Source organism: Stigmatopora nigra, chromosome 22 (assembly GCF_051989575.1).
Source record: "Stigmatopora nigra isolate UIUO_SnigA chromosome 22, RoL_Snig_1.1, whole genome shotgun sequence".
Taxonomy (NCBI): domain Eukaryota; kingdom Metazoa; phylum Chordata; class Actinopteri; order Syngnathiformes; family Syngnathidae; genus Stigmatopora; species Stigmatopora nigra.
In genome coordinates this window covers 4959246-4987181 of record NC_135529.1, presented here as the reverse complement: position 1 = coordinate 4987181, position 27936 = coordinate 4959246, and the positions used below count along the sequence as shown (strand labels likewise).

Here is a 27936-nt window from a genome sequence, read left to right as displayed (position 1 = left end):
AAAACGAGCAAATAAAAATCAACCTCGGAGGCAATTTGGAGAAAAATATAGATTGTCAAATGTGCAAATTTGGATGTTCACATCCAGCCAATTTGAATAATCCAGTTTACTTTATCTCCATTGCTGCTCAACTTGTTAGTATACCTGCACTGGTTCTGTCGTTACCTGACCGAAACTCATTTCAACACAGCTGACATTTGGCAGGTGTTCAGGGCGTCAGCTGACACAATTTAAACTGTTGGACTGAGACATTTAAGATTTGGCAGCCCGGTGGACACAGACGAGGACAGGGTCAAGGGTCGGGACATAGTTTTAGGCTCTTTACCTAATGGACCGCTACACTGGACGTGTGAAAGTCTTCAGTTATCACAAGTGCCGGGCTTGGTTGGACACGTTTGTAAGCTTGTCTTTGGGTCTTCACCACAAGCACATCTGAGGCGACAGGGTGAAAGGTCAAATGAGTTAGCCCAGAGGGAGAAAACGTTCAAACTTGAAGTAGGACTTCACTGAGTGTTGCCCAAGCTCACTTCGCAAAGAGTCGGAACAGAGGTTAGTTCAGTTATTGTGAATTTCAACTGAAAAGCATGAATGACAATTGAGACAAAGTTTTCTAATAGAGTGATGAAAACAAACATTGATTATAAGGCTACACAAAATGTTGAAAGTAACATCACATTTTAATGGGTGGAGAAATGAAAAGAGCTCACCTTAAGGTCTTCCTCCACTAAGCTCTCAGTTAGGGGGACACAAATATGCAGATAGCTGATGACTGTACCTATCCATATAGAACATGTTTTATGCTTGTGAATCATATACATATGAAGCTATATGTATAAATGACAAAATACTACAATATCAAAGCAAATATTCATCTACATTCCATACCAGTTGTCCAGCCATTCGCACCCTACTGAAGATATAGTGGTTCAGAAAAAGGGATGAGATGAGACCTTACCTGCAAAGGACAATAATAGACATCCAATCAATCGCTGCCTGCCTCTCTCAGACAAAAAGACTGAATGTCTAGCGCTGTTATTGACACCCAATGAAGTATGGAGTGCTCTAGAAAATGTAAATGATTAGTAAAAACATGTTTTAATTTAAAACAATTAGATTTATTCTATGGAACCTGTATGCTATACAAGTGACTTCTTCAGACCAAACGGAAAAAAACAACGGAATCCACCGAGAAGGCCGTCAAGATCGCTTCTCAAAAGGCCGCAATGATAAACTGACCAAACTATATTCCTAGTTTATATACTTAGACCTTAAGGACAAAAATACAAGCCCCATGACATTAACTTTAAAATTAATAACCAAATTCAGTCATCCGTTACCATTTAATATGAGCAACCAACTATAAAAAGAAACAGAATTTATTATAAAAGCAGGCAGAAACGTGAACAAAGCAGTTGAAGCCGTACACAAACTACTTCAAGTTATGACAGTGATGAATATAAAAACGTGGGAAAATAAAATAAGTGCAAAAAAAAATGCAAATAAATTACCAGAAGTGGCAGCATGTACACCACCAAAATAATGCAGGGTGAATGTGGTGGCTATCACATTTCAACACATAGAAACCTTACTTTCTATCCTTCATCGAGTACCGTATAGTGGTCATTTTATTTATATTCGCACCACTGTTTGGTGTGCACCAAGCACTGATGGTTTAATCTTTAGGCTTAACTTGAAGTTGGCAGAGGAACGCTTTTACTGGTCTTGTTTGTGACCAGGAAACGCATGTCGAATGTTAATGAAGGTCACTGCCAGGACTTTGCGTCAGATGTCTCTTGTGAACAGAATGCTAAAAGAGAGGGCTCTAAAAATAGAAGTTGTTATGCAGAGAACATAATCTAATAGAAGACAAAAGGTTAAAAGCATGTGCAATCATTTGTAACCCTGCAAGATCGATTCACATCATAATTCAAGTTTTTAGTGGAAGCTCCACACACACACTATCGCCGCTTGCCATGTCGTTGACGCTGGGTGACCTTATTAGTAAGGGTTAAGAAAACCACAATAAGCAGTCACATTCATGTTAACGTAGGTAACAAGAATCACACAGAAGCGCAGATTTCTAGACATCAGTGGTACGGATGCTTTCGTCATCCAAGTTGAAAGGGAACATGCAGCCCGTGGGGGGCTGAGGCTGCGAGCGGTGCCTCCGACGGCCGCACGCCACGTCCCCTGAGGACGTGAGGATGCCCAAACCGCTACTGGGCACGCCGGGGCAAGAGGATAGGGTCGAGAGCGAGTTGGAGGAGGAGGACGTGGAGGAAGAGTTGGGAGAGGAAGACAGCGAGGCCATCGTATGAATGTTGCTAAAAGCACTTCGGTCATTGTCCTCTGCGTCCAAAATTGAGGGCTCATTTGCAGGCATGGGCGTCCATGGCTGCCAGCCCGGTGCGATGGAGCACGATTTTACAAGAATGGGGCGCTTTTCCACCATCTGCTGACTTCGACTTGAAGAAGGATTGTGACTTCGATAGAGAGAAGAGCCTCGTTTGAATGAAAATCCCTTCAGCGAAAAATGACAAGGAAAAAAAGACACATCACTATGGTTTATGACTATGGATAGATTCTATTTACAAACTAATCTAGAAAATAGCTCTCATTTTTGTAGTTAAACACATTTTTTTTAGATTGACTGGTGACATTTCTAAATAAAAATCAGATGGACATATTTGCCTGAGATGAGATCCTGTCAGAACCAGTTTGTTTGAAAAGGCAGGAAGAGCTGGCAAGAGAACCAACCATTCAAAATGATGTCTTATGTACACTGAACCAGTTTGAGAGTGACGGGCAAATATGTAGCATATTCACTGTTTGTAGTGGCACACTTGAAACTCATACCAAGGAAAAGACATCAGTTTCGAGCGAGCATTGTGCAAAAGAATGCGACCAATTGAAGATGAAAGAGGAAATCCGCGGACCAAAAAAAAAAAAGTTCTGTAATCAAAAACATTGCATTATTGAGTAGCTTGGTGACTTTCCCACCGTTTAAAAGAGAGGACATTGCAATTGCAGCCCGTGAATAACACCCATTGATGGACAAACCTGATTATGCAACAACAACAAAAATACTTCCTTGCAATTGGTAATACTGGTGTTGGGGAGAGTGGCAGAATATACCTTGGTAGGACCTCGAAAGTCTTGAATCTTCATTTCGATGTCCCTGATCCAGCCATGCATGTCCTCTGGAGAGTCTGTCTGTGGACAGATGTGGTCACACATTACAAAATTGACAAGTAAAAAATATGTCAGTATTCTTTTGTTTATTTTTGTAAACCCAGCAACAAAAAGATAAATGTTTATCTCCAATAGAATGCCTGAATCACTTCACTGTTCTAAAATAAGTACTATTTAAACTAAACTGCAGAAACAGGTCGAACTGAGTAACAGTTATTTGAATCCCTTTGACTGGGTTAATACAACATAGACTCAAGTTAAGATAGCGTGCGCAAAGTCTTAACTGTTTATCTTTGTAAAAAGGTTCAATTGTATTTCAATCATTTGGCATAGACAATAATTTTCCATTCAGTTGACAGAGTGTGTAGCAGGCTTCCCCTATCTAGCACAAAAACAAATGTGCTTATGCTTGCCATTTCTTTCAGCTGTCCTCCCATGGGAAGGAATCAACAGGATGTTATTATTGTTATGGTAACAGATGTCTGTGGTTGCTTCAGAAAAACAACACTCATAACTGAGTTTTGTGCTACACTTTGGCAGCAGAGCATTTCAAGAAAACGTCTCAAAACACACACGCACCTGCTTACTTCCTCACAGATTGACATCACTGTGACTTATGGATTATTGCATAAGGGTACTAGCACATATGTGGCATAACTCTTATATATACTGCAATCCCATTGAGTGAAACTTGCATTTGGAACTATATGAGATCATAAGCTTACCTGGATATAGAATGTCCGAGATCCGGTGATGATCTCAAACAGATTGTCTCTCTGCAGGAGTTCTCTTATGGAAACAAATTTTTACACAGTATTACAAGCCGTTTTTTAAGACTCCTTATGTTTTTATTTACAGGGGAGTTGTAAAGTTTAAACTTAAGACGTTTGCCAGATAAAAACTGAAAAACTACTGACAAAATACTGTTGCACTGTGTTTATAGTACCAATTCTTGAAAAGTTGACACAGAACATTATCTGGCTGAGCACATACTGACTGCATGTGTTTATAATCAATTACCAGGGAATGAGAGAGGTGGTGAGAGAGTATGTTGGACTCTGCGGTCTCATTGACTCACCCTGATTTGACGAGGCATTCATGAACTTTCTGAATGTCCCTGAGGGGAATGGCTCGCAGAGGCTCTTTGTCCTGATACACACACACATGCGCGAAAGAGGGGTGAACAGACAAGGCAAAACCCCGATAAAGATCTGCCAAAGACGTCGCCTCACCATCTCGGACTTGTAATAGCTGACTGCATTGTTATCCAGGGTGAAAAAACGTCTCTTCCAGCTTTTTCTCTGAAAGAAACATCGCGTGACATTTCAGTTCCTCATGCAACTCCTTCATTAAAACACTTTAAATGGGGACGCACACTCACAACATTGCCTTGTTTGACACAGTAGCCGAACCGCAGCACGCCAGGCTTGCTGCCCTCGTTCTGTAAAATTATAATCTCTTTATTGCACCACAAAAAGTCAACAAAACCTCAGCTGCATACATGTTTGATCATATGTTTGACTTGTGCATGATCACCACAAAAGTAACATTTGCTAGTATAAATGTTTGAAATTATGGGTAGCGTTGTGTTTACCAGAAGGGGTGTGTGCACCACCACACCTCCGTGGATCTCTGCCTTGTACGCATGCTGCTTCCCACCTCCATAAATATCGCTGATAAATGCGGCCACATCCGATCTTGGGGGTGCAGGACCAGATTTAGGAACCTTAGTAATATAACATTGAGTTCAAGTCATGACTTGGTGAGTGATGCAAAAGATCTCAATTCAGTGGGCATCAAAATAAATGAAGAACTATTTAAATTAATTATGGAGACAACGGAATTGGATAGTGGAATTTTCTCCTAGAAATTGTTACATAGGCGCATTCAAGGTTGGAAAACCTAAGCATTATAATACATTTGACTTTTTTTTGACTATTACAGTATGGTAGAGCACTTTATACACTGGTGTCAATATTAAGCGAGTCAAGAATTTAAGGCAAGTGAAGTAAATTATCTTTCTGACATTTTTTTATGATTAAATCAAGGACTGTACAATTATTTTTTACCACATTCACTGCCTTTGATGGCCAATACACTGGAATTAGCACTTATGTTATTATGGTTTTTAGAAGTATGAAAGTCAAAAATGTCAAACTGCTTCTTACAAATTGTCAATAAAAGCCTTTTTGGCGTCATTTGACCTGTAATTATGTAATTCTCCTAAATTTTCCTTAGGACAAATCAAATGACTACTTTGGGTTTTCAATATAAAATGGGAAATGTATTATCAGTGCAGACTAAAATAAGACTAGATTGTGTTGGTAACTGCCATTAATCTGTTCAACCATAATTTAAAACAATGTCCCGTTTGAGAGATTTTTCTACTCACTCGTCACATTATTAGCAATAATGAAGTTACACACAATATGATAAAATTAGATTTTAGGACCCCATTGCATTTGACAAAAAACTCAAATTTAAGTGTGGAGAGAACAGTTGACGTGCGGTTTTAGGCTCTCATTGCAGTAAACAAGAGTTAAACAATGTTGTTAAGCATTTGTAAAGATGTCAGAACATTGGCAGCGCAATAGAAAAACAGCACTTGAAATGCCTTGTTAATGGCAGACTTGTCACAAAATGGCCAAACTGGTTTAAGATGAGAGAGGCACATGACATAACTACTCATTTCAAGACAAGTATAAAAGAAGAGATGATACTTTATGTTGTAAAGCACAACAATATCATACGGGAATGAATATAAAAAGGCAGCTGAAGTCTTACTTTCCCATTAAAACAAGACAAGTTTGCATAAAATTAAACATTCAAACAGGTATGTAACATTTGTTTGCATTTCCCTATTTACGTGAACAAAATAATAATACCTTGGCAAAAAAACAGTCCAATATTTAAAAAAAAAGTATATGTATGAATATATATTACTTTCTCTACTTACTTATTACCTATCTGTTTTCTCACCCTCTTGCTACTGTGACAATGAAATTTCTCAAATACGGGATGAATAGTTATCCAATCCATTCCAATCCAATAAAATATTCTAAAACAAAGGAATTGTTTTGGTGTGTGCTATGCTTACAGTAATCTTGCTGGCCTGATTGAGAGCAGTGACCCAGTCCCTCATGTCAGTCACGTCGTTGCCTTGGAGGAAGTACCTTCGGGAAACTGCGTTGATGACTGTGAGGAAGAAAGAAACAACTTTAATAGTTTATCAGTCTAGCACATGTATAAAAATAATTTTCTTTGACAGTATGTGACTGTGACTCGGTTTCCCTGAGGACCTACCAAAGCAGAACTCTGTCTTTGGCTTCTGCTTCCCTGTAGCTTCATTTACCTGCCACAGCAGAACAGAATTAAAGTCAAACATGACTGAGTTTGCAGTAAAAACTATTTTGGGAGCATCGGACAGTTTTGGTTTTGGTTACGATAACAAATCTGGTAACAATAAATCAAACCACTGGGACAAAAATGTCGGTTGAGTCAGATAGTGATAGAGCATCGTAAAATATTTATAAATATAGAACATTTCTCGAGGAGGTACCCAAATTGCTTGATTTAATACATGAAAAATAAGTCAGTTACTGTGTGTATCATTTTTAGCATTATTTTTACTGGTCTAAAAATACAGGTATCGGATTGGCATCAGATTAATATCGGCAAAATATCAGAAAATAACAATATTTTTCCAGTTAAAAAAAAAATAAAAAAGCCGACTGTGGAATTAGAAGTTGATATCTTTGATTTCAAGTGTCCTGAGAGAAGCTGTCAGCATTGAAGCCAGATGTGATCTGCTCAAGTCAACATCTGGAAGTCGTCAGCAGCTCTTTCGCAGCTCAACTCTGCATGTGACCATTAGCTTCAGCTGCAGATAGATCAGATTCTTTCTATCTTTCAGACTGCACCAAAGCCATCTATCTCCGTACGCCCACTGGCCCCATCGTTCGGTACACCAGCACATTCCAAAAAGACATCAAATGCACGAAGCGGCAGAAAATATATTCTCTTTACAAAGAGAATATAGATTATCTATGAGGTGGAACCAAAAGTCAGCAGATGTGAAGATAATCACTGGAGAAAAAAGTTACAAGCCAGTTTGGGAGAAGTGGGGAAGTTGAAGAGTAAAGTTTCTATCAAGATCAATCTGGACTAATCTAACTGTATTAAATCAATGGCAACCAATCAGTTTCCAATAGGCCAAATTATCAATATAATTTTGATATAATTTTGGTTGGACAAAGACTATTTTGAACTCTCATATTTTGTTTTTTTCAGACCAGTTGGGGGCAGAAGTTAGAATAAGCCTGCTATCCCCCAATTCACAAAACCAAACAATTCACCACTTCCTGCAAGATTTAGCACTCAAGTTACGAGAAAATGCAAATGAAACCAAGAAAAAAATGGTGTTCTAATAGTTAGTTGATCAAACTTTGGCGTTTCAATCAATTAGATTGTCTCCTAGCTTAACTAATCAATTCAAATCCGTTAATCGTTACACCCCCTTGCGAATTCCATGATCAATTTTACCCAAACGAATCGATAACTCTTTAACCCTATCACAATTAAATCCACTATTTGAACATTTCAAATTTCACATGTACAAATGTGAACAACTTTAACTTTTCATAGTTGAAAAACAATTCAAAAACTAATAGGAAGTTTACCTTGGAGATATAAGTTAGTCTCAGGCTGCCAACAAAACTTGCTCCACTGGGCAGGTTCTGCATGACAAACACAGATACAGAGTCACACACAAATGTGTCACAGTATCACAGTCCAAGGTTATCCCGGCTTGTATTGGTCACTTCCTTTTACAGTTTGTTCCAGCATGTTGTGTCATACAGTACGACGCACCTGAGGGTTGTCCATGTACCAAAGCAAAACATTTCCCTGCGTATCCAGGATGAAGTAACGTCTCTGGAAACGACTGCTGTTCTCTTTCTCCTCGATGTCCAAGAAGCCACACACGCGGTTCAGACGATCCACGTACGGCATCCTGCCGCTGCTATCACATATCACTGGAACATTAAAAAAAAAGTCACGTTAGTATGCTCAAGTGGAACAGGCCTCAATACACATGTGCGTGCACACAGGAAGTGAGAAAGCGCAAGAGCATCTCACACTCAGCAGTTTTTCATGTGACATGATTGAGGCTGAGCAGCAGCTAAAGCCTGAGGCGAACTCGGGCCTCCACCAAAGCCAAAAATTACAGACTGCACTCAAGATCTGCACACATTTCCACTGGCCAGACACCAGACTGTTGGTAATGGAGGAGGTGGCTGCATGAAGATGCTGAAATGTATTCATTAAGACCATGCCATGCGTGTGAATCAGACAGTCACTCAGTGACTTTGGTATGCTGAAGATGTTGGGTGTCATCCGCACGCACGCAAAAACACACATTTTTCTGGAGCCAAGCACATGAGTGGCAAGTTGATTTCTTTACTCATGTTGTCATCTTGCTGCAATCCTTGCCTCAAGTCAAACATTCTCTAAGCACTAACTCAAAGAGAATGCATACATGCACTTTTCTTCCAAACGCGATAAATAAAAAGAACGTTAACATTACACAATCAGAGATGAAATTCCTGACATTTCAGAAAGATGGAGAACTAGGTGAGGGGTTATCACATAAGAAAATACAACTGTATTGAAAATATTCATCTGCAGAAATTTACTGCTGCCATACTGTTATAAAGTGGCGCTCATAGGAGGCCTTAACTTTCGATACTACTAATCCTTATAAGAGTCGCACATGGAGCACTAAATTGTAAAAAAAATTTAAAAAAAGATAACTTATGCCTAAATTCAGTTGATATACATGGTTGATATTCAAATGAATTGAAAAAAAGGAAAATTAAAAGATATGTCACTCAAATAGAGGACTAAAACCCTTGTGCAGAAACTTCAGCCCAAAAAAGGAAAATGATAGCATTGCCTGACTCACTCTGGCACACATGCCACACAAATAAATACACACAACATTTCAGGATCATAAAACATCTGGTTGAACCATTAAGAGGAGGAGCAGGGGAAGAAGTTGTGGCATTTTTGGTCAATGTGGGAGAATGACACACATGGATTTCATCCAAACACTGATAATAGCACATCTGTGGTACTTATGGAGTTTTTCAAGCTATTCTATCCTGAGATTTTTTTTTTGGACAACCACTGACTGAAGCACGTGATTTCATCAAAATGTCTGGGACTAATCAGAAGAATGACAAGAAGGCTAAAAAATGATGCATTGGAAGTGGTGGTGGTGATGTGCTACAGTGAAGCTTCACTTTCATCAAGTTCACTGAGGCAAGACTTATTTGTTAGCTAAAGTGAATCTTTTCCTTTACTTGAATAATTTCTAGTCACTGATAGGCCATACAGACAAATGTATTGGGACAGCAGAGTAGAAAATGACTTTACACCAATGTTTTCCAACCAATGCGAACACGTCTATATAAAGTACAAGATATCCCAATATAAAGATTCTTGTTAACCATTTCAAGAAAAATAAATTAGAATGTCATGTTTATGACCCATTGACGACCTTAGACGTCCAAACCATTTGAAATAAGAATGGAATTGAATATCTTTAGTATTGTCATTATACAAGTAAAATGATGACGACAAAGATGATGAAGACTAGATAGAAGATGACTGCACCTGACATGTTCTTGTCGACCAAAGTCAACACACACACACTCAAACTCACGCACACACACACACATTCACACACACACACACACACACACACACTCACACACTCACACACACACTCACACACACAGACACATTCACACACACAGACACATTCACACACACAGACACATTCACTCACACACACACACACACACACACACACACACACACACACACACACACACACACACACACACACACACACACACACACACACACACACATTGACACACACACACATTGACACACACACACATTGACACACACATACACATTCACACACACACATTCACACACACACACACACACACACACACACACACACACACACACACACACACACACACACACGCACACACACACACACACACACGCACACACACACACGCGCGCGCACGCACACAGACTTATGAAGTTTAACCGTGTGGACTCACCCGCCTCGCAGTCCTGTCCCAACCAAATCGCTACTGGGCACACTTGTGGCTGCAGAGCACCATGACGAAAGACTAGCTGGTGTGCTCCAAAAGAAACTTTTGGCCGAGCACCGGAGGCCCCCTCAACCGCCGTGAACCGGCCTGCCCTCCCCTCCAATGAGATCGCGTTGGGCGAATAACACAACAGGCGTCTTCTGCCTGCTTCTTCTTTCCGGGTTGCACGTTTCGTTATTAGAATAAAACCAACCCCGGATATGATCCTCCGTCTCCTCCTCCTTCTCTGCCTGCCTATATGAGGAACTAGCAGACACAAATCGCCTCTTTTCTCGCCACAATTATTTGGAAAAGCCACCGCAGTTTACCGTTTTTGTTGTGGTATGTCCTCTGCAAGTGTGCAGAATCTGCTCACAGTTTTGTTATCTGCTTTGGATGGCAGTCAAGTAGGTCATGCACAAACACACCAGTGTTTCCCAACATTTATTGAGCAAAGCCACATATTTTAAGTGGGATGGGGTAAAAATAAATAAATAAATAAATAAAAATCCAATGACACCACTACAAAAAGTATGTAGACGCACAAGTGATGTAAGAGCTCTGCCATCTAGTGGAAAAGCACATTTTTCCATCTTTCACTGATTCATTTTCTGAATTTATCCTCACTAGGATCCCGGGGGCGCTGAATCATATCCATGCCAAGCCAACTATGGGCAGCCAATCGCAGGGCACAAGGAGACAAACAACCAATCACATTCACACTCGTATGTCAGGGCAATTTTGAGTGTTCAACCTGGATACCCTCAATGTTTTTGGGATGTGGGAGGAAACTGGAGTACCTGGAGAAAACCCACGTGTGCCCGTGTAGAACATGCAAACTCCACACAGGTGGACCAACCTGGATTTGAACCCAGGTCGCCCACTGTGAGGCCGACGCGCTAACCATTCATCTGCTGGGCTCCGACATGAGGCCCCCTGGAGATGAACATTTCAGTCAGGTGATGAAAACCTGATGGTAAAAAGCACATGATGGATTTTTGTCTTGAATAATGTCTTCAGCCAAGTGTGCAATCTTCATGTGAGCTCCACTTTTCACTTCATAACTATGAGTTGTCTTTCACATGTTCGCCTTCTGCAAGCAGAAGAGGAAGTGGTGGCACATCATATGACCCGATTAAGTACACATCACTGATTTCACGCTTCAACTTTATGCCTAAGTTCTTTTCTTGAGGCATTTAATTACTAAATTTATTCCTTTATCCATGTTAGACGGCTTCATACAAATATAAACTATTAAAACACTGCAATATATTTAATATTGAAGCCAAGGGGCACTTTTCTTTTGATGATAAAAATAGTTTCCATTCCCCATTTTCATGCTTTTGCCTGAAGGTAACAGATGAAAAAATAATAATAATAATTGAATGTCTGTGGTCTGACTCTAATGGCCCAATTTGTATTTGGATTTGTAATGTTTTTAACAGTTTGTTTACACCTGGGATCACCAACTGTTTTGAAACGAAGAATTACTATAAGACTACCTGTTTGATGTACTCTACCAAAATAATGAGTGAAATTATTTATAGGCATGCTCACATTTTATTCATAAATTTATACAATGATTTACCAAAGAAAACAAATATGCACCATTCTACGTCTCTAAATCTCTGTCAATGTTTGCTGTTACACCGAGTATCATCCCGTGGGGCGCAATTGGCCCCTGAACTGCAAGTTTGAGACCTTTGTCCTATTTAGGAAAAAAAATGGTGCTCATATCTAAATTACAATGCGCAAAATTCTGTATTTGTTAAAGTGCTTGAAATAAACAACTGTGGATTAAGAAGAATAAATGGTCCAAAGAATGGACGGCTCGAGTGAAAAAAGAACTTTAGGTAACAATAATAATACAGTGTCGGAGTGTTTACATTTGACTAAAGATTAAAACGTAGGAGGACGACACTGAGAAGCAACGCGGGGCTGCAGGACAGAGCCACCGTCCCGCTGTGGTGCTTATCCCCTTGGCTGTGGCTCTTGTGCGGGCCGTTACAGTTGTCGCCATAGCAACACTCCATCTTCGCCCCAGAGTTGCTCCCGTGAGCTTTGTCGCAGAAAGCCTTGTAGGTGCACGATTTGAGGACTGTGTCTGAAAGAGAAGTGCAGTTGAACTTCTGTCTGGGATGTTGGAACTTGGGCCTAAAGTGGGACTCAATTATCAATGATTGTGTCACTGCTATATTTACTGACGGGGTCCGGTGATGGTGGCGCAGGCATCGGCATACTGTGGGCAAGCGGCGGAGCCTTGTTTGTTGCAGTCATCCTCGCTGGATGCTGCACACGTGTGGCATTTCAGGGCGTCGCCTTTACAGACAGAACAGGGCAGAACACCTGACTTGCAATTAAGCATGAACGCTTACGGGACGCCTCGTTTGGTAGCCTTGCAGACAGGATGTTTGAGTTTATACCATGGCAACCGACCACAATATTAAACACACACAATTACCATATTGTAACAATTATTTGACTTCCTTCTCTCTATCTCAAGTAGTACTTAGAGACCATCTGATAGGCCAGTGCTTAACAGGAATATATCAAGACTTGAATGGAATTGCCATCCCTTGTCATGCTAGTCTTTACTATAATGAATAATGATTATAATTGTGTTTAACTGGAAGCTGAATATGGTACCTCCTTGCAAAAAATACATAATAAAAGGTGAAGATCCTAAATCTACAAAAACATTGCCAAAACACTAACAATAAAATCCAGTTCAGTAGCCAAGAGTAGATATTTTAACAGTAAAAGTCCCATTCAAAGATAAAGAAATAAGTTTAGTGCTATTTATCGGCATGATAACTATCATATTTAGAAAAATGCAACTAACTTTAGCCTCAATGAATATTATCCAGAGACCCTTAGAAAACACATTTTCCCTTCATAATTTTTTTTTTTAATCCCCGGTCCCTTAAAGAGCATCATTGAGTTTAACCCCCACTCGTGTGATAAAAACTTACTGTTGCCGGCCAGAGAGAGGACAAGCAGCAGAGCAAAAAGAACCTTCATGGCAGCAAACGTTGGGCCCAGAGTGCGAGTGGCTAAGACAAAGCGATGGGAAGGGCACAACGACCAGGGTGGAAGTTTTAGACGTTGGAACCCGCCTGATGGCATTAAAATCTAATCTCTCTAATCTCAATATATGCTGCACAGCCAGAATACCCTGCTAATTGATTTAACAGAAGAGACATGACCACAGTTGGGTCTTTTTGTCTCTCCAAAGACACGCTTCTCACGCTCCAGGTGGGGTGCGTGCAAGGGGGTGTGGGTCACAATTAAGAGAAGGCAACGTCATTGGTCTGTAGGTCAAAGGAGTGACGTATTGCACATATGACAACACTCAAAATGGGAATCAAAAGAACAGCTGTAGCATGACGATGATACGTCATTGATGAAATAAGGAAGTTTTCACGATGTAATGTTTACATCACTGATAAACTCTAGCATAACAGTTTATTAGAATTTGGATATTAATAGATTACTGTATTAGGGCAATTGTAGAACAATGCTATAGTCATTGTCAATTAGGCCAAAACTGGAAGCCACATATTTATTTTTTCAGTTTTCCCCCCAATGAATAAACTTTCAGGACTGCTTTAAGTTTCATAGCTGTTTTATTTCAACAAATTTATTTCCATGCTTTTTGTTTACATTTAAACAAAAAGGGAGTGAAGAAATCAACATTATGTTTTAAAACAAATCATGGTGACAAAGAACAGTTAGCCAATTAAAATGGGACTGTCATACAGTAAAAAAAAAAAACGGATTATTGATTGTCTGTTTTTATTTCTATGATAAATTAATGTGTATTTGATACTGAATACGTGTCTTTGATGCTAGATGTGCATCGTTGAAACTGAAGACAAGTTGTGGTATATTTTACTGTTTTTCCCACGGTTGTGGAGCTTTGGCAACCATCTACTAGCACGCGGAACCCTCGTTACATTGCGGGGGAATAAATTATTCAGAATGTTGCTTTAACCCAAAACAACATTCGAAGTTTATGCGGGCATGACTCAAAAGCGACATCAATCCGCCTTATATGTGATGTCACTTGGAGTTGCATGAAAAATACGCTGTTTAGCAGCAGGGAATTTCTTTGAAGCCACAAGCACATCGGGGTCCACTAAATGCAATCAAAACATGACTACACGGGACAAGTCTCTTTTAGCATGACGTCAGAGACGGGAAGCAATGGGAGACACCAGAAGAGACACTAGAAGTCAAGCTGGAACTGCAGATGAGTCAGTCCATCTCAGTCTACTTTCCCCATTTTGGCAATGAGCTCGTCGCAGATCTTTGTGAGCTCTTCAATCTCTTGATTCTGTAGCACAAAAGAGACTAAGTGACCAATCGCTTGATATAATAAACCTGACAATCTGGCCCACTCGGTGGATACTCGCCTTCTGCAGCAGAGCCTGTTCCAGGGACTCGTTCTTCATTTGCTCCTTTCTCAGGCCGGCGTTCAACGCCAAGCTCTCTGAGCTGGCCTTTGTACGCACTTGAGCGATCTCCTCATTGGCCCTGCAAGGGGTAAACAGTCATTTTTTTCTGCAGGGGGTTTTCTAAGTTTTAAATATGGTTTCAGGTGAGTCTTACTTGTCCAACTTCTCCTCTGCATGGACTTTGAGTGTTTGGTATCTCTGTTCCTCCTGCTTCACTCTAGCCAGATACTCCTGAGCACATTTCTTCAGGACCTCCTCATTCTGTGGAAGGAGTTTGTATGAAAATTCTATACTTGGCTCATTGTAGAATTGGAGGACATTTACGTTCCTAAAATTTTACCATTGAGCTGTAAACTGCAATCAAGCATTTAATAGTTTATGACCTATTATGGATGAATGTGCTGCAGAAAAGGAAATGTACTCCAATTTTGGAAAGACCCATTTATTTTCCTCTAATTGTTTCTCCAGCTGCTGTGTGGAGGAACAACCTCCAAACCCCCAATGGGAAACCCGAGTGGACTAGCTTTTCATTTTTTTTTCAGTTTTAATTTTTTTTTTATACGGAACAAATGATTCATTGCAACTTGTTGAGAAACCAAATTCCTTGGACTTAAATTTGTGGCATGACACACCAGGAAAAACTGCACGGTCTACTTGCCAAGCAGTGGTGCAGTGTCAGTTGCCAGCCAGCGTCTGGCACACTTATTTAAACGTTTCATACTCTTTCATAGTTCTCACATGAGTGTGACTGTTGATCCATCTGTGTGTGAAATGAGGACAAATGTTTGTACGTACTTTCTTGAAGCCTTCGAGGGTGCTTTTCATATTCTCGTAGCGCCGGAAAACGTCAGACAACGAACGTTCCACCGAGTTGAGGTCTGTCAAAGCGGCCTCCTTCTCCATGGTCACCGCATGCAAAGCCTTCTGGGAAGTCATGCTGTTTCGCTGCTCATCATCTGATGAGAGAAATATACAAAAAAAGGAATATTAGTTGAGAAGGATGACTCTTTAGTGGATATTCTTACTGACCTAACATCTGGGCGATTGTCTTCTCATACTCTGCGACAATCTTTCTGTAAAAGCACCAAACATTAATTGCATTTGATATTTTGTCTGTGTGTTTGACGGTTTGTCTTCACCTCATCTCATTGACTTCCTGTCTGCTTTCGTCATACTTCCTCTTCCAGTCGTTCACTTCTGCCTCTTTTGCAATGATCTTAAAAAGGCATTTGCTACGATCAGGACATTTAGATATTAAAGTAAAGAAGGTGTCCAATTATAATATGACGACATGCCGTACCTCCTCTCTGATGAGGGTTAAAACAGCGTTTTTCTCTTCCTCACTAATGCAGATGGAGTCCAGAACCTCGCTTCCCGTTTTCTGTATGCTACTTCCTCCTGATTTGTTCTTCCACTGGCTTGGGTCTCCATTGTGCTGAGAGAAGAGGAAACCCAAACAGTTGCCTAATTCAGCACATTCACGTACACAGGATCTAAATATAGCATCAAACCATAAATTGAACATAAATGGATAGAGACAAGATGGCTTTCACACTTTCAGATAATTGGCCATTAACACTTACCATGTGCATTCTCAGTGGAAATAATCTTAGTAATAAGGTGTCTTAAAACAAAAAAAAACTATACAAATTCACTTTTCTGATGTGCAATATTGGAGAAAAACATACATTTTCCTGGCAAAGACATTCCCATTTGCCTACTTAATAGCGACCATTTCTCAGTGTTTTTTTAAAATAGGCATTTACTTGTCTTTCAAATTTATAAAAGGCACAACTTTTTACTGTAAACAAAACTTATCGCTCAACTTTTCTGCTTCTTCTCCAACCTTGATCACCTACAAACCCTTGCACCCACATCCCCTTCCACCTCCATACATGATCTGCCCTTCTCTGGATTATGTCTCTAGTCTAATCTCTGGGATGATAATCATAATCCATCTGTCACTTGAGAAGAGGAACTCTATAGGCACCATGAGACATGCAGCGTCACTGTGCTGCAGCATTACCAGCAGTGGAGCAATAAGGGCGAGTAACGGTTCCTAAGGGAGTCCCAGCTGTAAGCTTGTTTTTATGCGACCATTTATTGTTCAAGTCACAATTTCTGGTGTAGATCACTACAAGATTTCAGGCAAGAGTAGTCCTTGTATAGCAACATGAGCACAGGGTAATGTTTAGTGCTATACTAGCCAATTCTGAAGCAAATTTAATAAAATAGGCACAATTCTCACCGAGGTGCAGCTGTATTGCTCTTCTGGCGTGGAAGACACGTGACAGACTTGGACTAAAAGAGATGAATTTATATGAGTTTTAAGAGGTAGAGCATTGCAATATTGTGAATCTGTGACTTAACATTATTCCTAAACAATATGGCAGTTAAGATAGAATTTCCCAGACCAGTGTTCCAAAGTATATTCAAACGAAAGGTTCGTTTTTGTGTTTATCATCCGAGAAACTATGCTTACAAGGTACATCTTGTTTATCTTCTCAAGCAGATAAGCACTGATGGTGGTGTACAGTCAAAGCACACGTGAGTGACTACAGTGTGTTGCTGCAGCCCCAGTTAATCATTTATGTTGAATGTATGCAAACAGTGAGGACTAATGACCTTCTCACTGTCCTGGATTGATCAACTGATCGTTTGTGCCAGAGAGGTAGGGCGGGGGCGAGCCATGTTGACGAAACTTTAACAGCTATCAGATCCTCGCACAATATTGTCCTTCAATGGTAGTAAAAACAGAGCTATTTAAATAGGGAATTCAATGAGAGGCTAGATGAATTAAAACAGAAATACATTGTCCCATTAACACTCAAAAGTTCATTTTTAAAAAGAAAAATCTTTGCAAGTCATTGATGGCATTAGACCTCCAATACATTTAATAAAAGAGGATTGGCCGTGAATACTGAAATTGGAAGAATATACAATGTAAGTGAACTGATTCTGGAACTCACTGCTTTGGTCCTTGTTTGATTTGACGCATGTGGTGCTGGCCAACTTTTCCTCATCGGTAGCATGGCCGTCAAGATCATCCTTGATTTAAAATAATAATAATAATGATCAGCAATTGAAAGCGATCGCAATCCTAGTGAGGAGTCTGACAAGAAGATAAACACATTTTTACCTGATCACTGATATCCTTTTGCTTCGATTGCTTCGGCTTTACATCACACAAGTTGCTGAACATGAAAAGTGAGAGAAGAGAAGTGAATGTGGGTAAAAAAATAAAATAATAATCACTTTCAAATATTACAAGCTCCACTAAAAATGCTCACTTCAATTGAGAATCAGCGTTAAAGAATATACCTAAATAGTACATGCAATCACAACCACTCATTACAAACACATTAAGTTTCCCAAATAAAAAAAATTGGAAATGCTCAATTAAAATGAGCATAATGCAAAATCTTTTTGGAGAAAGGATCTCATTGTCAAACTTGACAGAATAAATCCAATTTCCGATGATATTTTTCAAAATACTTCATTAATAAATTCAATCATAAGTGCAATATTATACAATTACATTTTACCATGACTTCCTGAACACATTGGACATTGGGGCCTTTTAAAACTGTTTAAAAGAATATGTTGGATTTGACACAATTTTAAATTGTACCGTGGCTCCCTCATGTGGTGTGGTTTTGTTGTGTAAATGTCAAATAATGAATCGTTCAAACAATAATATTACAACAATGTAGTCTTGTTTTTCATGCATATACATATAAGAAAGAGGAATTTTGACACTACTATACTATTCTAGTCATTACAGTACCTATTTTGTTTTGGAACAGCAAAATACAATCCTACCACAAGAGGGGGCGTTTGGTTGAAGGTATTTTTCATTGTACTAGTTACAACTTAGTCAAGTAGACCTATATAAAAAAATGTATGTGTTTGCATGGTAAAACCTACTCTGATGATAGTTATTAATTTTATTTTTTGTTGTTGCTCTGGTTACACCTTTTTCAAAAGCAATACTGCTTTTTTTAACCCATTGGCAGCCAACAATAGCTAATCACTCAAATTTAGGTCCACGGGCCCAAAATCTAGATCCCAAACAATATAAACCATGAGAAATTGAATGCATGCTTATTATATATTTTCTAGTTTTGACCATGCAAGTGTAACTAATGAGCTGATCTGACCTAGCAGGCACTGAGAGAAGCACAAAAAGCAAACACACACTTTGATGTGCTCAGGTTCACTGTGCACAATCATGTGCATTCACTCTTGTTCCCTTCAGCAATTAGACACAAAGCTGTGTTTGTTCAGCTTGAAAATGGGAGTCACCGTCCAAGCTGGAGGAGTCTACAGTAACTGCAAGTCGCTACCATGCAACCATTTCTCTGACTTTACTCACGTGACAATGTTGTAGCTGAGTGCACTTCCCTCTTGGTAGCAGGCTGGTTTTCCACCATCAGATTTGACGTTGCCATTGAGCAAGTCGTGTTCATTCATGGGTATCGGCTTTGAATCTGAGCTCAGGTCAGGGATCGCAGGGGCCTCATCGTCCACCTCTGAAGGATCCGGTGTGTTTAGTGGGGAGTGGATAGACAGGGACGGAGGTCGTTGAGCTTGTGACACGGATTTTGACTGGGATGAAGGTTTGGGTTTTAACGTCAAATTGAGGTTCTGGCCAAGCCCAAAGCTGTTGTTGTTGGGTGATGAGCCAGTCACGTTGTCCAGGGCATCAACCTCATCCTGACTGCAATTCTTCTGGATAAATTGGTGGTCTAAAATAGCAGCAAAGAAAGACAAAACTATTATGAAACATGCATACTTGCAGTTCTCTTCATTAGCAATGCTGTATTATTTCACTGGGTTATTTAGGGATCATGTTACCACCAATCGAAATGGAGCATTATTCTTTTTGCCAAGTCCCTTGAACTAGAGCTGTTGTGCATATATCTTCCTTATGATCTGGCCATTGAGTTGAAATCCATTAACTTCCTCATGCACGCTATGATGATTTTATTTGTCATCCAGGCACTTAACCCTTGGGTAGTTCTCTCTACTTCTTCTGGTAGAAAACTTAAAATGGCTGCAGGCTTCCTCTGGCATTGCCTTCACATCCTGTTAACAGCAATCTAACGACCGCAGCGGCAAACCAAACTCTGTTGAGTCATACGTCACATGCACGGTACACAGAACTCAGGTTACTGAGAAAACACTAACAGAAAGTGTTATAGCAATTAAACAAGAATAACCCATCACATCCATGGTGAATAAATCAAGTGTTGAAGGTTAATGTGCAAGTTTATATCCTGGCCCCAAAACAGAGTGCTCTGGGGCACTCACGCCCTTTTGAGAGAGAACAGCTGTGGAGGAGCCCCACCCAGACAGACAGTCCACGGCACCCTCCGGCCTACCGACAACGTCAACATTCTGCTTTATTGCCATTTCCTACCTAATTAAAAAAGCCAACCAGAAACAGGAGTAGTGCTCCAACATGAAGTTTAAATATCAATAGTCGGTATCAACAATCACCCTTCTGGGCATCAGTCTAAATATAGTCAAGCAGTATTTCATAATGCCAATTTTATTCAGCAAAATTATGTATTATGAATTTAGCAAACGAAGAAGCAAACCAACGAATACACATTTTAATATATGGATAGTCATGATAGTTAAAAGAGACAGACAACACTTATGAAGGTACATAGAAGTGGAAATATGATTTATTATGTTATTTAATCATTTAACTCATTGGCTGCCCGCCCAGCTGAGACAAATGGATTGGACGTCCGCTAGAAAAGAACTGATTTAAAGTCACATACTAAAAATAATTTTACACTTTTCTGAAATCTGTAATTCTGTGTTTGCGTCTAAGTATTTATGGTGTGTGGGTATGAGTGATGTGGCAGTTATCACAAAATAGATGTGCTGATATGCAATGTCATTTTTTGTGTTTATATATTGGCAGAGGTTGAGGAAATTAGCAATTTGCATGCTTGAATGCTTTGACAGGGCATCATTCACATTCAGGTCGATAATTGTAGCTTGCGTATGATAATGATCTCCAAACATTACATGAGGCTTGATCACAATGTATGGACAGTAACAACAACAGAGTATATTACCTGTGTGTGTAGAGTTGTCTAGCTGGTTGAGCAAATTCACAACACCTGTAGACTCTGCCTCTGGGGTTTCGTATGTTCCTTCGGAATCTGAACTATAAAGAGAGGAAGTCATTAATTTCCATACATGAAGATGCTCATTATGTGAAATGAACACTGTATCCAATTTTAAGATACAGTAATTATATCGAGATAGTAACCCTATTAGTTAGCATGTATATTAAGGCATATTTTTGATGTACTGTTACCTCTTTTATTTTGTTCTTTTTGTCTCCCTAACAGTTAGGGGTATCCAAACCACAATGGGCCACAGTGGGTGAAGGTTTTTATCTCAACTGGTTCAATACAGACAGTTTAACCAATGAGGTTATCTTCTGAAACCAGCAGCACTTGATTGCAATCAACTGATTAAACATTCAAGACATCAGGTTGGTTAAAATGGATCCTCTTCATCGGTTGGAAGGAAAACCTGCACCCATTGCAGCTGTCGTTAAACACTGGGTTGAATACCCATAAATCCTTTATGTTCAGCTGCACTCTCTGAATAAACAACGCACCAAACTCCCATGTGGCACATTAAAACTGTCGCAGCCTTTAAAAAAACTGATGTTTACTGGTCTGAGTGTCTAAGCAGCTGAACAGGACAAAAAAAGAAATAAAATGTCAACATTATGCTTATAGTTGGAAAGAATCCAGAATTCTAGAACCCAATTTTCTGATCGTTGAATCTCTCCTATTGCTGCATTTTTGTAACACAAAAAAAAAAAACTAAAATCAAACAGGTCAATGGCAGTAAAACAAATTACACTTGAGCATTTTTAATACCAAGAAATGCATGAATAGAATGCCTTGGTGTGGCTTTCTTGAAATGTCAAGAAACAATGGGGGTGTTTCAAGGGAATTGAAAGGAAGGGAGATTTTGAAAAAGCACAGGGTCCACCTGCATCCTTTCTACCCTCAATGGAGAGACTCTATCCCAGCAGCACATTCACATCCACACAAAGCACTTGCACTTTTAGGTCTGAAACCAATTTAAACATTCAGAGTTGATGTGGGAAAGCACTCGTTTGCCCACGCATAAAAAGCACATCAAAACAACCACACTCTAATGAAAAACACTCGGAAAAGACAACCACACTCCTTTTGACACCAGCTCGCACCATCCACAGTTAATCCTGATATACACAACACCCCACATACACACACTTCTAACCTCACATCCAACATACACACTTTGAAGCCCAACCCATGGATGGGCCCAATGGTTGCAATCTTGTATGGTTACTAAGAAACTACAAGTGGATGAAAAAAACCAAAAGCATTGGAAACTGTGGCTTCTCACAACCCTCCCCCAACCAGACTGAGAGACAGGGCGCCTCTCATCTTGTTTTTAACTTAACCTCCTAAAACCCAGACTCTTGCAAGGCATGCATTTTTATTTTCTCTTTGATGAGTGTAAAAAGTATCTTTTCAACAAATGTAGTTTCTGAGAAAAATGATTTCCTCATCATAAGTGAACGCCAGGGCCTTGTGGTCCTAAATTTAACATTGTCGTCTTGTGACAACCAATGCCAGGTTCTCGGAAATTAAAAACGGAGAAAATAGGCCAGCGTGTGCTCAAACAGCTACTTGTAATGTAATTTTCCTGTGAGTGCACCATTTCAGCACACAACAAAAGCATGCAAATGCCTTCCCACGCTGGCCAAATGCGACGTTCTTCCCACTTCTAGGCCAGCAGCCTCCCTCTCTGTTTACTGTCATCACATCTTTAACTCACTGGCTGCCAGTGTCACTGATAGAAATCTAATCTATGGTGTCATCCTTCCAATTTTGAATGGATATGACATATACATATAGATATATATAGTGACAAACTCATTGAAATTAAGCACAGTAGGATGAAAAGAGCCATGTGCAGTTCTGCAGCCACAGCCCGGAAAAGTTAACCGCGAGCCCCTTACTTGTAGTCGTCGTGCACGTCGTCTCCAGAGCCCCCCGTGACAGCCGACCACGTCCATTTGGCCCACTGGACCGGAGACAACCAGGACATTGCCGCTCAGCGTTGGGAAACAACTAAATCAACCTGCTTTCACTGCAAACTAACCGTCTTTGCGTTTCCTCTTTTCTTTAATCAGTTAGTCGAGTTTTGTTCTCTTGTTTTGAAGCAAAAAGTCCTCCAATAAAAAATGAACTGCCAAATGCTTTCTCCCTTTGAAGGTGTCACTCCCTTCCCAGTCTTTCCATCCTGAGCAGGGGAAGAAGACGTCTCGCCCGGCTGCAGCTGCTGTTTGTGCCGAGCGATTCCGCTCTCCCATGCAGATTAGTGGAGCATCAGGGTTCACTCCTCCCCTCCCTGCCTCCCCTCCTCTCGCTGGGAGGAACGATCAGCTGGTCAGACAGACGTGGCTCGCTCATGTTTGCAAGATCTCCCTTCCTCGTGGTGCCTCCTCCCCTCCTTGTGAAGGACCAGAGGCAAAGCTTCCTGTTTTACGAGGCCACCGGCCGACGACTCGGGTTACTCAGGCCAAAAAAAAAATGGAAACGACGTCAATCATAAATTGATGAAGCAGATGGATTAAAAGTGATTATTGGAACAGCTACATTTTTAAAAAATTGATAATTGTACTCACAAGCTGCCATGAAAAGGTTCTATTTTTATTCAAGGGGATATAATTAAATACATATAATGAAGTAGTGTACAGGAATTTGGGGGAAAATAGCAATTATGCTTTTTTGCTGCATGCTTTTAAAGAAGAAAATATTGGACTTTTTCCAGCATGCTGTTCATAAGTGAGATCATAAACAGAAAGCAATGATGAAATGATGATCTAGTGATGTCGTGGCGTCGCCAAGAATATAAAATAAATAAGATTGGTATAATGACGTCCCTTCAATTTTTAAAGTCCACTCAAATGTGAGTCATTGCAGAATTGGAGGACATTTTGCCTTCAAAATTCTTCAAAAATAAGCTTCACGGTTATAGTTTTATCAAAAATATGCATGGAAAGATTTTGTACCATGAATATATATTTGCCATGTCTACAATAATAGGGTTGCAAATTTTTACACATTTTATTTTTTAATCAGGATAAAAAAAATTAGCTGTTTATCAAACACTTATGTAAATAAGTAAAGAAGATGTTTGTTCTGCGATTGCCTGACCACCAATTCAGGGTGCCCGGCCCCCTGGCTGGATGGACTCGGGCACCCTGCGCGACCCTTGTGAGGAGTTTCATTCTGAGCATACTAGCCTGCACTGCGCACAAAATCCTGTATTTCAAACATGATGTGTTATCACAGCCACAAAGAGACTATTGTCTAAATCCAGGGCAAACGTGTCAATAAACGGAACCCACATTCAACAATACCAGTGCATCACATTGACAAAACCTCTTCTGCCCACTCACGCAGACTGATCAAGGCTTTACTTATGTAAGCGGAAGCTTTTTCACACTCTTTCACCCACAGAAACTAGGCCAGCTACAATGTGCTCATAGAAAGATAACTAATCCTCAGTCTAATAAGAAAGCTACAATGTAACTATTTCAAAGAGAAGATTGGAGAGCAAGGTTTGCACATATGCCAAATTGCTTGGGTGCCAACATAGTCATCAATATTGCCACTCTGTGGGTGTTCATGCTCACTTTTTGATGATGTACAAAAGTGAGGGTGAGATACACTCTGAGTCAAAATTCCTGACATGGGCAAATTTCATTTTTTTCTAGTCGGGATAGTTGAGAGGACAGACCTGTCTCTCTTGAAGAAGACAAAGCTGACAAATGATCCTCAATGTCAGGACCTGGGATGGTGTCAAAGTGCTTTGTTGGAATAATCTGCCTCTGCACTCCTAAAAGTAACATTTTACATAACTGCAGATGTGAAGCAGAATAGACTATCAAAGATTAAAAAAAAAACTAATAAATGTAGGCAGCGGAAACAGCTCTTATGTAATACCATGAAACCACAAATAGCTCACAGTGAAGAAAAAAAACACGTGTACTTTGCCGTCCTACATGCAGTAACATCGCATATTCTGTATTTACATATTTGGTGTACTTTGTGAAGCATTACAATCTCCCAAGCAGCCCCATTTTTAATCCTTGATGACTCTTTGACTGAAAACGCCATGTGTGCTTATTATGAGCTAATAATAAAGCAGCAATGACAGATGCCTTAGTCACTGGTAAATGTCATACTCAATGAAATAAATATCTCTGTTGTTTTATATATCATTATAAATTTAGTTGCTCTTGCCATCATACCCACTGAACATAATTGATATTGTCAGAGTCATCACAACCTTAATTTAAAGCCACGTTGGAGATTTATAATTTAATTATGTTGGGGATTACTAGTAAGAATGGTTGAAATGTATTAGTTCAAGCAGCACACTTGTTAAAATTAACTAATCTACCTTAGAATTTATGTATTTATTCATACAGCCTAAAGTATTACTGTATGCTGCTATCTAGTGGTCATACATTTTAACTTTATTATTCCAAACATGGAAAGAATACATTGTAAATGATTTAAGAAGCGATAATAGTAGTTTGGCGAAGGGAAACAGGAGAAACAACAGTTGACTTCACATTCATAAAAACTCAAAGGAATATTCCTCATTAAAAAATACCCACTCCTATCTAGTTTCAATTCAGGTAATAGTAGAGCTGTTCTGGAGGAAGTAATGTGACCAAGTGTGACATTTTGACCCCCAAAGAGAAAGACAACTAACTGTGCTTTTGTTCATGATAACAAGAGGGGCAGCTGAGCACAAAGTTGCCAGACAAAAGCTATTGTGAAATGTGAACAAGACCCTCAAGCAACACACCTCATGTCATTTCTACCCACTTTAAACCTTTACAGTGCACTCATTTACCTCATTGGCTGCCATTGACAGCAATGGACGTCCACTCCATATTTGACTGAGGGAGGCTAGCCCAGTCAAACTAGATTGGACATCTAGTGTCATGAATGGCAATGAAAGAAGTTAGTTTATATAAGTTGGACATCTATTTTGTTCAACAACACAACCCTTTTTGAGAGGGGGTGTAACCAGTGTATGTACTTTAGGTTTTTAAACATTATATTTTGATAATATATAATTCATTCAGAATTTTACTCACTAATTAAAATATGTAAAAAAATATTCCAATAAAAATAAGATTAAATATATATGTGTACATTGGTATTAATCAGTCAGACCTGACATTCACATAAGGACATCACATTTGTTTATATTGTACTCTAAATGTATCAAAATGTGATGCCCAAGTATGTGGACGCCAGGTTTAAGTTGGAATGAAAGGAAATTACCTAGAATACTCACTTGTCCTATAAATTGAAAACTATTTTAGACATCTAAATTGAGCTCATTTACTAAGAACCCACTTTTATTTGATATGCTGCTGCAAATGAGAGCAAGGAAAGCATCAATTTCACATAGTGGTTATAATTTATTGCACTTTCACCATTTTAAATTGCCTCATCAATCTCTCATAATGCATTATTAAACACTCCTGAATTCCTAATGCACATTTAATTTCGGAGAAAGACAATTTAAATGGCCACATCCCCAGTTTCCACTGTATTAAACTCCAAATCATGTGGTGTGTAATATGCGATCTGAATGCTTTCTTGTTTTTTGAGGAGCAAAAAAATGAAGTGTTTATTCTGAACCATACAAATAAACTTACTAAAATTAGCCTAGAAGCTTGCCTTTTTTCTTTTACCCATGGGGCTACTACATCTAAATCCAACCCCTTTTGTACTCACCACACACACAGCAGGGGACAACTTGCACTTACAAAGAAAGGGAAAAATACACTTCTACTTCTCCATGACTGAATCCACCAACTGAATAAAATGATACGGCATAATGTGCATTAATGCATGTCACAGCAGATTGAAAAGCAGCTTTTACAGCTAAAAGCCCTCCTGGGATGAGCTTTGATGGGACAAAATAAAATGACTCACTCACTGTCTGTCATGAAGGATTAAAGAAACATGTAGGAGGAGGAGTATGTAGCATCAGTGTTCTTTTTTAACATTTTCACAACATGCTTCAAAATTATCAGAATTCTCCTCCTTAAATATGCCTGGAGAAACAAAAAGGAATCACAAGGTTTGTTATTGCAGAAAGCATAAGAGTCATCCTGAGCGCAACTTTGGTTCTACCACTGGCGCCTTGTGATAAGCTCAAAATGAGTCATCAGATGAAAACAATTGCCGCTCCTCATATAGCGCAGCATCCTCTCATGACTCAGCGATTCTCACACATCTGACCAAAACAACAAGATGGTTCTTACATGCTGTTTTGCTTCCGAGGTGAGCCCTTCCCGTGCTGGCTGAGTGTTCCTCCCATGTCATCCAACAAGATTCCACTGGCTTCAGCGTGTATTTCCAAAATTCCAAGTCCTTATTTCACCTCTCCTCTAGAAAATCAGAGCTGTGTGACGTTCTGGTTGTCATTTCATCTCATGTAACCACTCCTTGTGTGACTATCCCTTATAGAGATCACAAATAAAACACTAGTGGCAAACCCGCCTCCTCACTGCCTCACTTATTATCCTCATCCTCTCTCCCTCTCTCTCATTCTCTGGGGCAAATTACAGTCACTCCGAAGAAAGGCATAGAGGCGGGGTGTATAAGAGGAGGGGTATTGTCCTAAAAAGAAAGACACTCCTTTATTGTTAGTCAAGCTGCACATGAGGATCAGGGGGATGGGAAGGTCGGCGCCCCTTTTTATGCACCCTAACTCATGGTGTACCTGTCGGGGACTAGATGCACAAGACTCTAACCTCAAGAGACGTACCCTAGTCTGACAATACACGATTGCATACCATTGACTGTAATACTACGCAAACTAGTAAAGCAACAAAAATGAGCAGAGTAAATCGAGCACGTCCAATTCCCATGTGGCACATTAAAACTGTCTCACCCTTAAAAGACATTCAGATTTACCATGACCGAACATGAAAGGTTTAACCATAAGTAAATACATTTGGAAAAAAAGCAGGG

The 27936-nt window shown here is 39.7% G+C and overlaps 3 protein-coding genes across 5 annotated transcripts; all 3 read right to left on the bottom strand.

The window, feature by feature from the left end:
• Nucleotides 1–1115: 1115 nt before the first annotated feature.
• On the bottom strand, nt 1116–10720 carry LOC144215549 (pleckstrin homology domain-containing family A member 2-like). Its single transcript, XM_077744570.1, has 12 exons — nt 10338–10720; nt 8062–8225; nt 7872–7928; nt 6496–6544; nt 6290–6387; nt 4787–4918; nt 4574–4633; nt 4425–4493; nt 4271–4341; nt 3918–3981; nt 3136–3213; nt 1116–2521 (listed from the first exon to the last, which is right to left on the bottom strand). Exons 2-12 carry the CDS (start codon nt 8200–8202, stop codon nt 2081–2083), a joined length of 1260 nt encoding a protein of 419 aa, XP_077600696.1. The 5' UTR covers nt 8203–8225; nt 10338–10720; the 3' UTR covers nt 1116–2080.
• Nucleotides 10721–12090: 1370 nt separating this feature from the next.
• On the bottom strand, nt 12091–13602 carry LOC144215740 (uncharacterized). 2 transcript variants are annotated; one of them, XR_013330489.1, is made up of 3 exons: nt 13343–13602; nt 12576–12716; nt 12091–12474 (listed from the first exon to the last, which is right to left on the bottom strand). XR_013330489.1 is itself a non-coding variant. In XM_077744853.1 (3 exons), the coding sequence occupies exons 1-3, from the start codon at nt 13494–13496 to the stop codon at nt 12263–12265; spliced, it is 480 nt and encodes a 159-aa protein (XP_077600979.1). In that variant the 5' UTR covers nt 13497–13506; the 3' UTR covers nt 12091–12262. The 2 variants fall into 2 exon arrangements, 1 of the variants encoding a protein (XP_077600979.1); XM_077744853.1 differs by having other exon boundaries at nt 12576–12689; nt 13343–13506.
• Nucleotides 13603–13977: 375 nt separating this feature from the next.
• Nucleotides 13978–27442, bottom strand: LOC144215383 (transforming acidic coiled-coil-containing protein 1-like). 2 transcript variants are annotated; one of them, XM_077744269.1, is made up of 13 exons: nt 27225–27442; nt 20923–21014; nt 19203–19575; nt 17967–18021; nt 17797–17875; nt 17076–17128; nt 16128–16262; nt 15967–16043; nt 15857–15900; nt 15623–15783; nt 14982–15088; nt 14786–14906; nt 13978–14706 (listed from the first exon to the last, which is right to left on the bottom strand). In XM_077744269.1, the coding sequence occupies exons 1-13, from the start codon at nt 27278–27280 to the stop codon at nt 14638–14640; spliced, it is 1422 nt and encodes a 473-aa protein (XP_077600395.1). In that variant the 5' UTR covers nt 27281–27442; the 3' UTR covers nt 13978–14637. The 2 variants fall into 2 exon arrangements, with proteins under 2 accessions (XP_077600395.1, XP_077600393.1); XM_077744267.1 differs by lacking the exon at nt 27225–27442 and adding an exon at nt 22881–23656.
• Nucleotides 27443–27936: the final 494 nt, after the last annotated feature.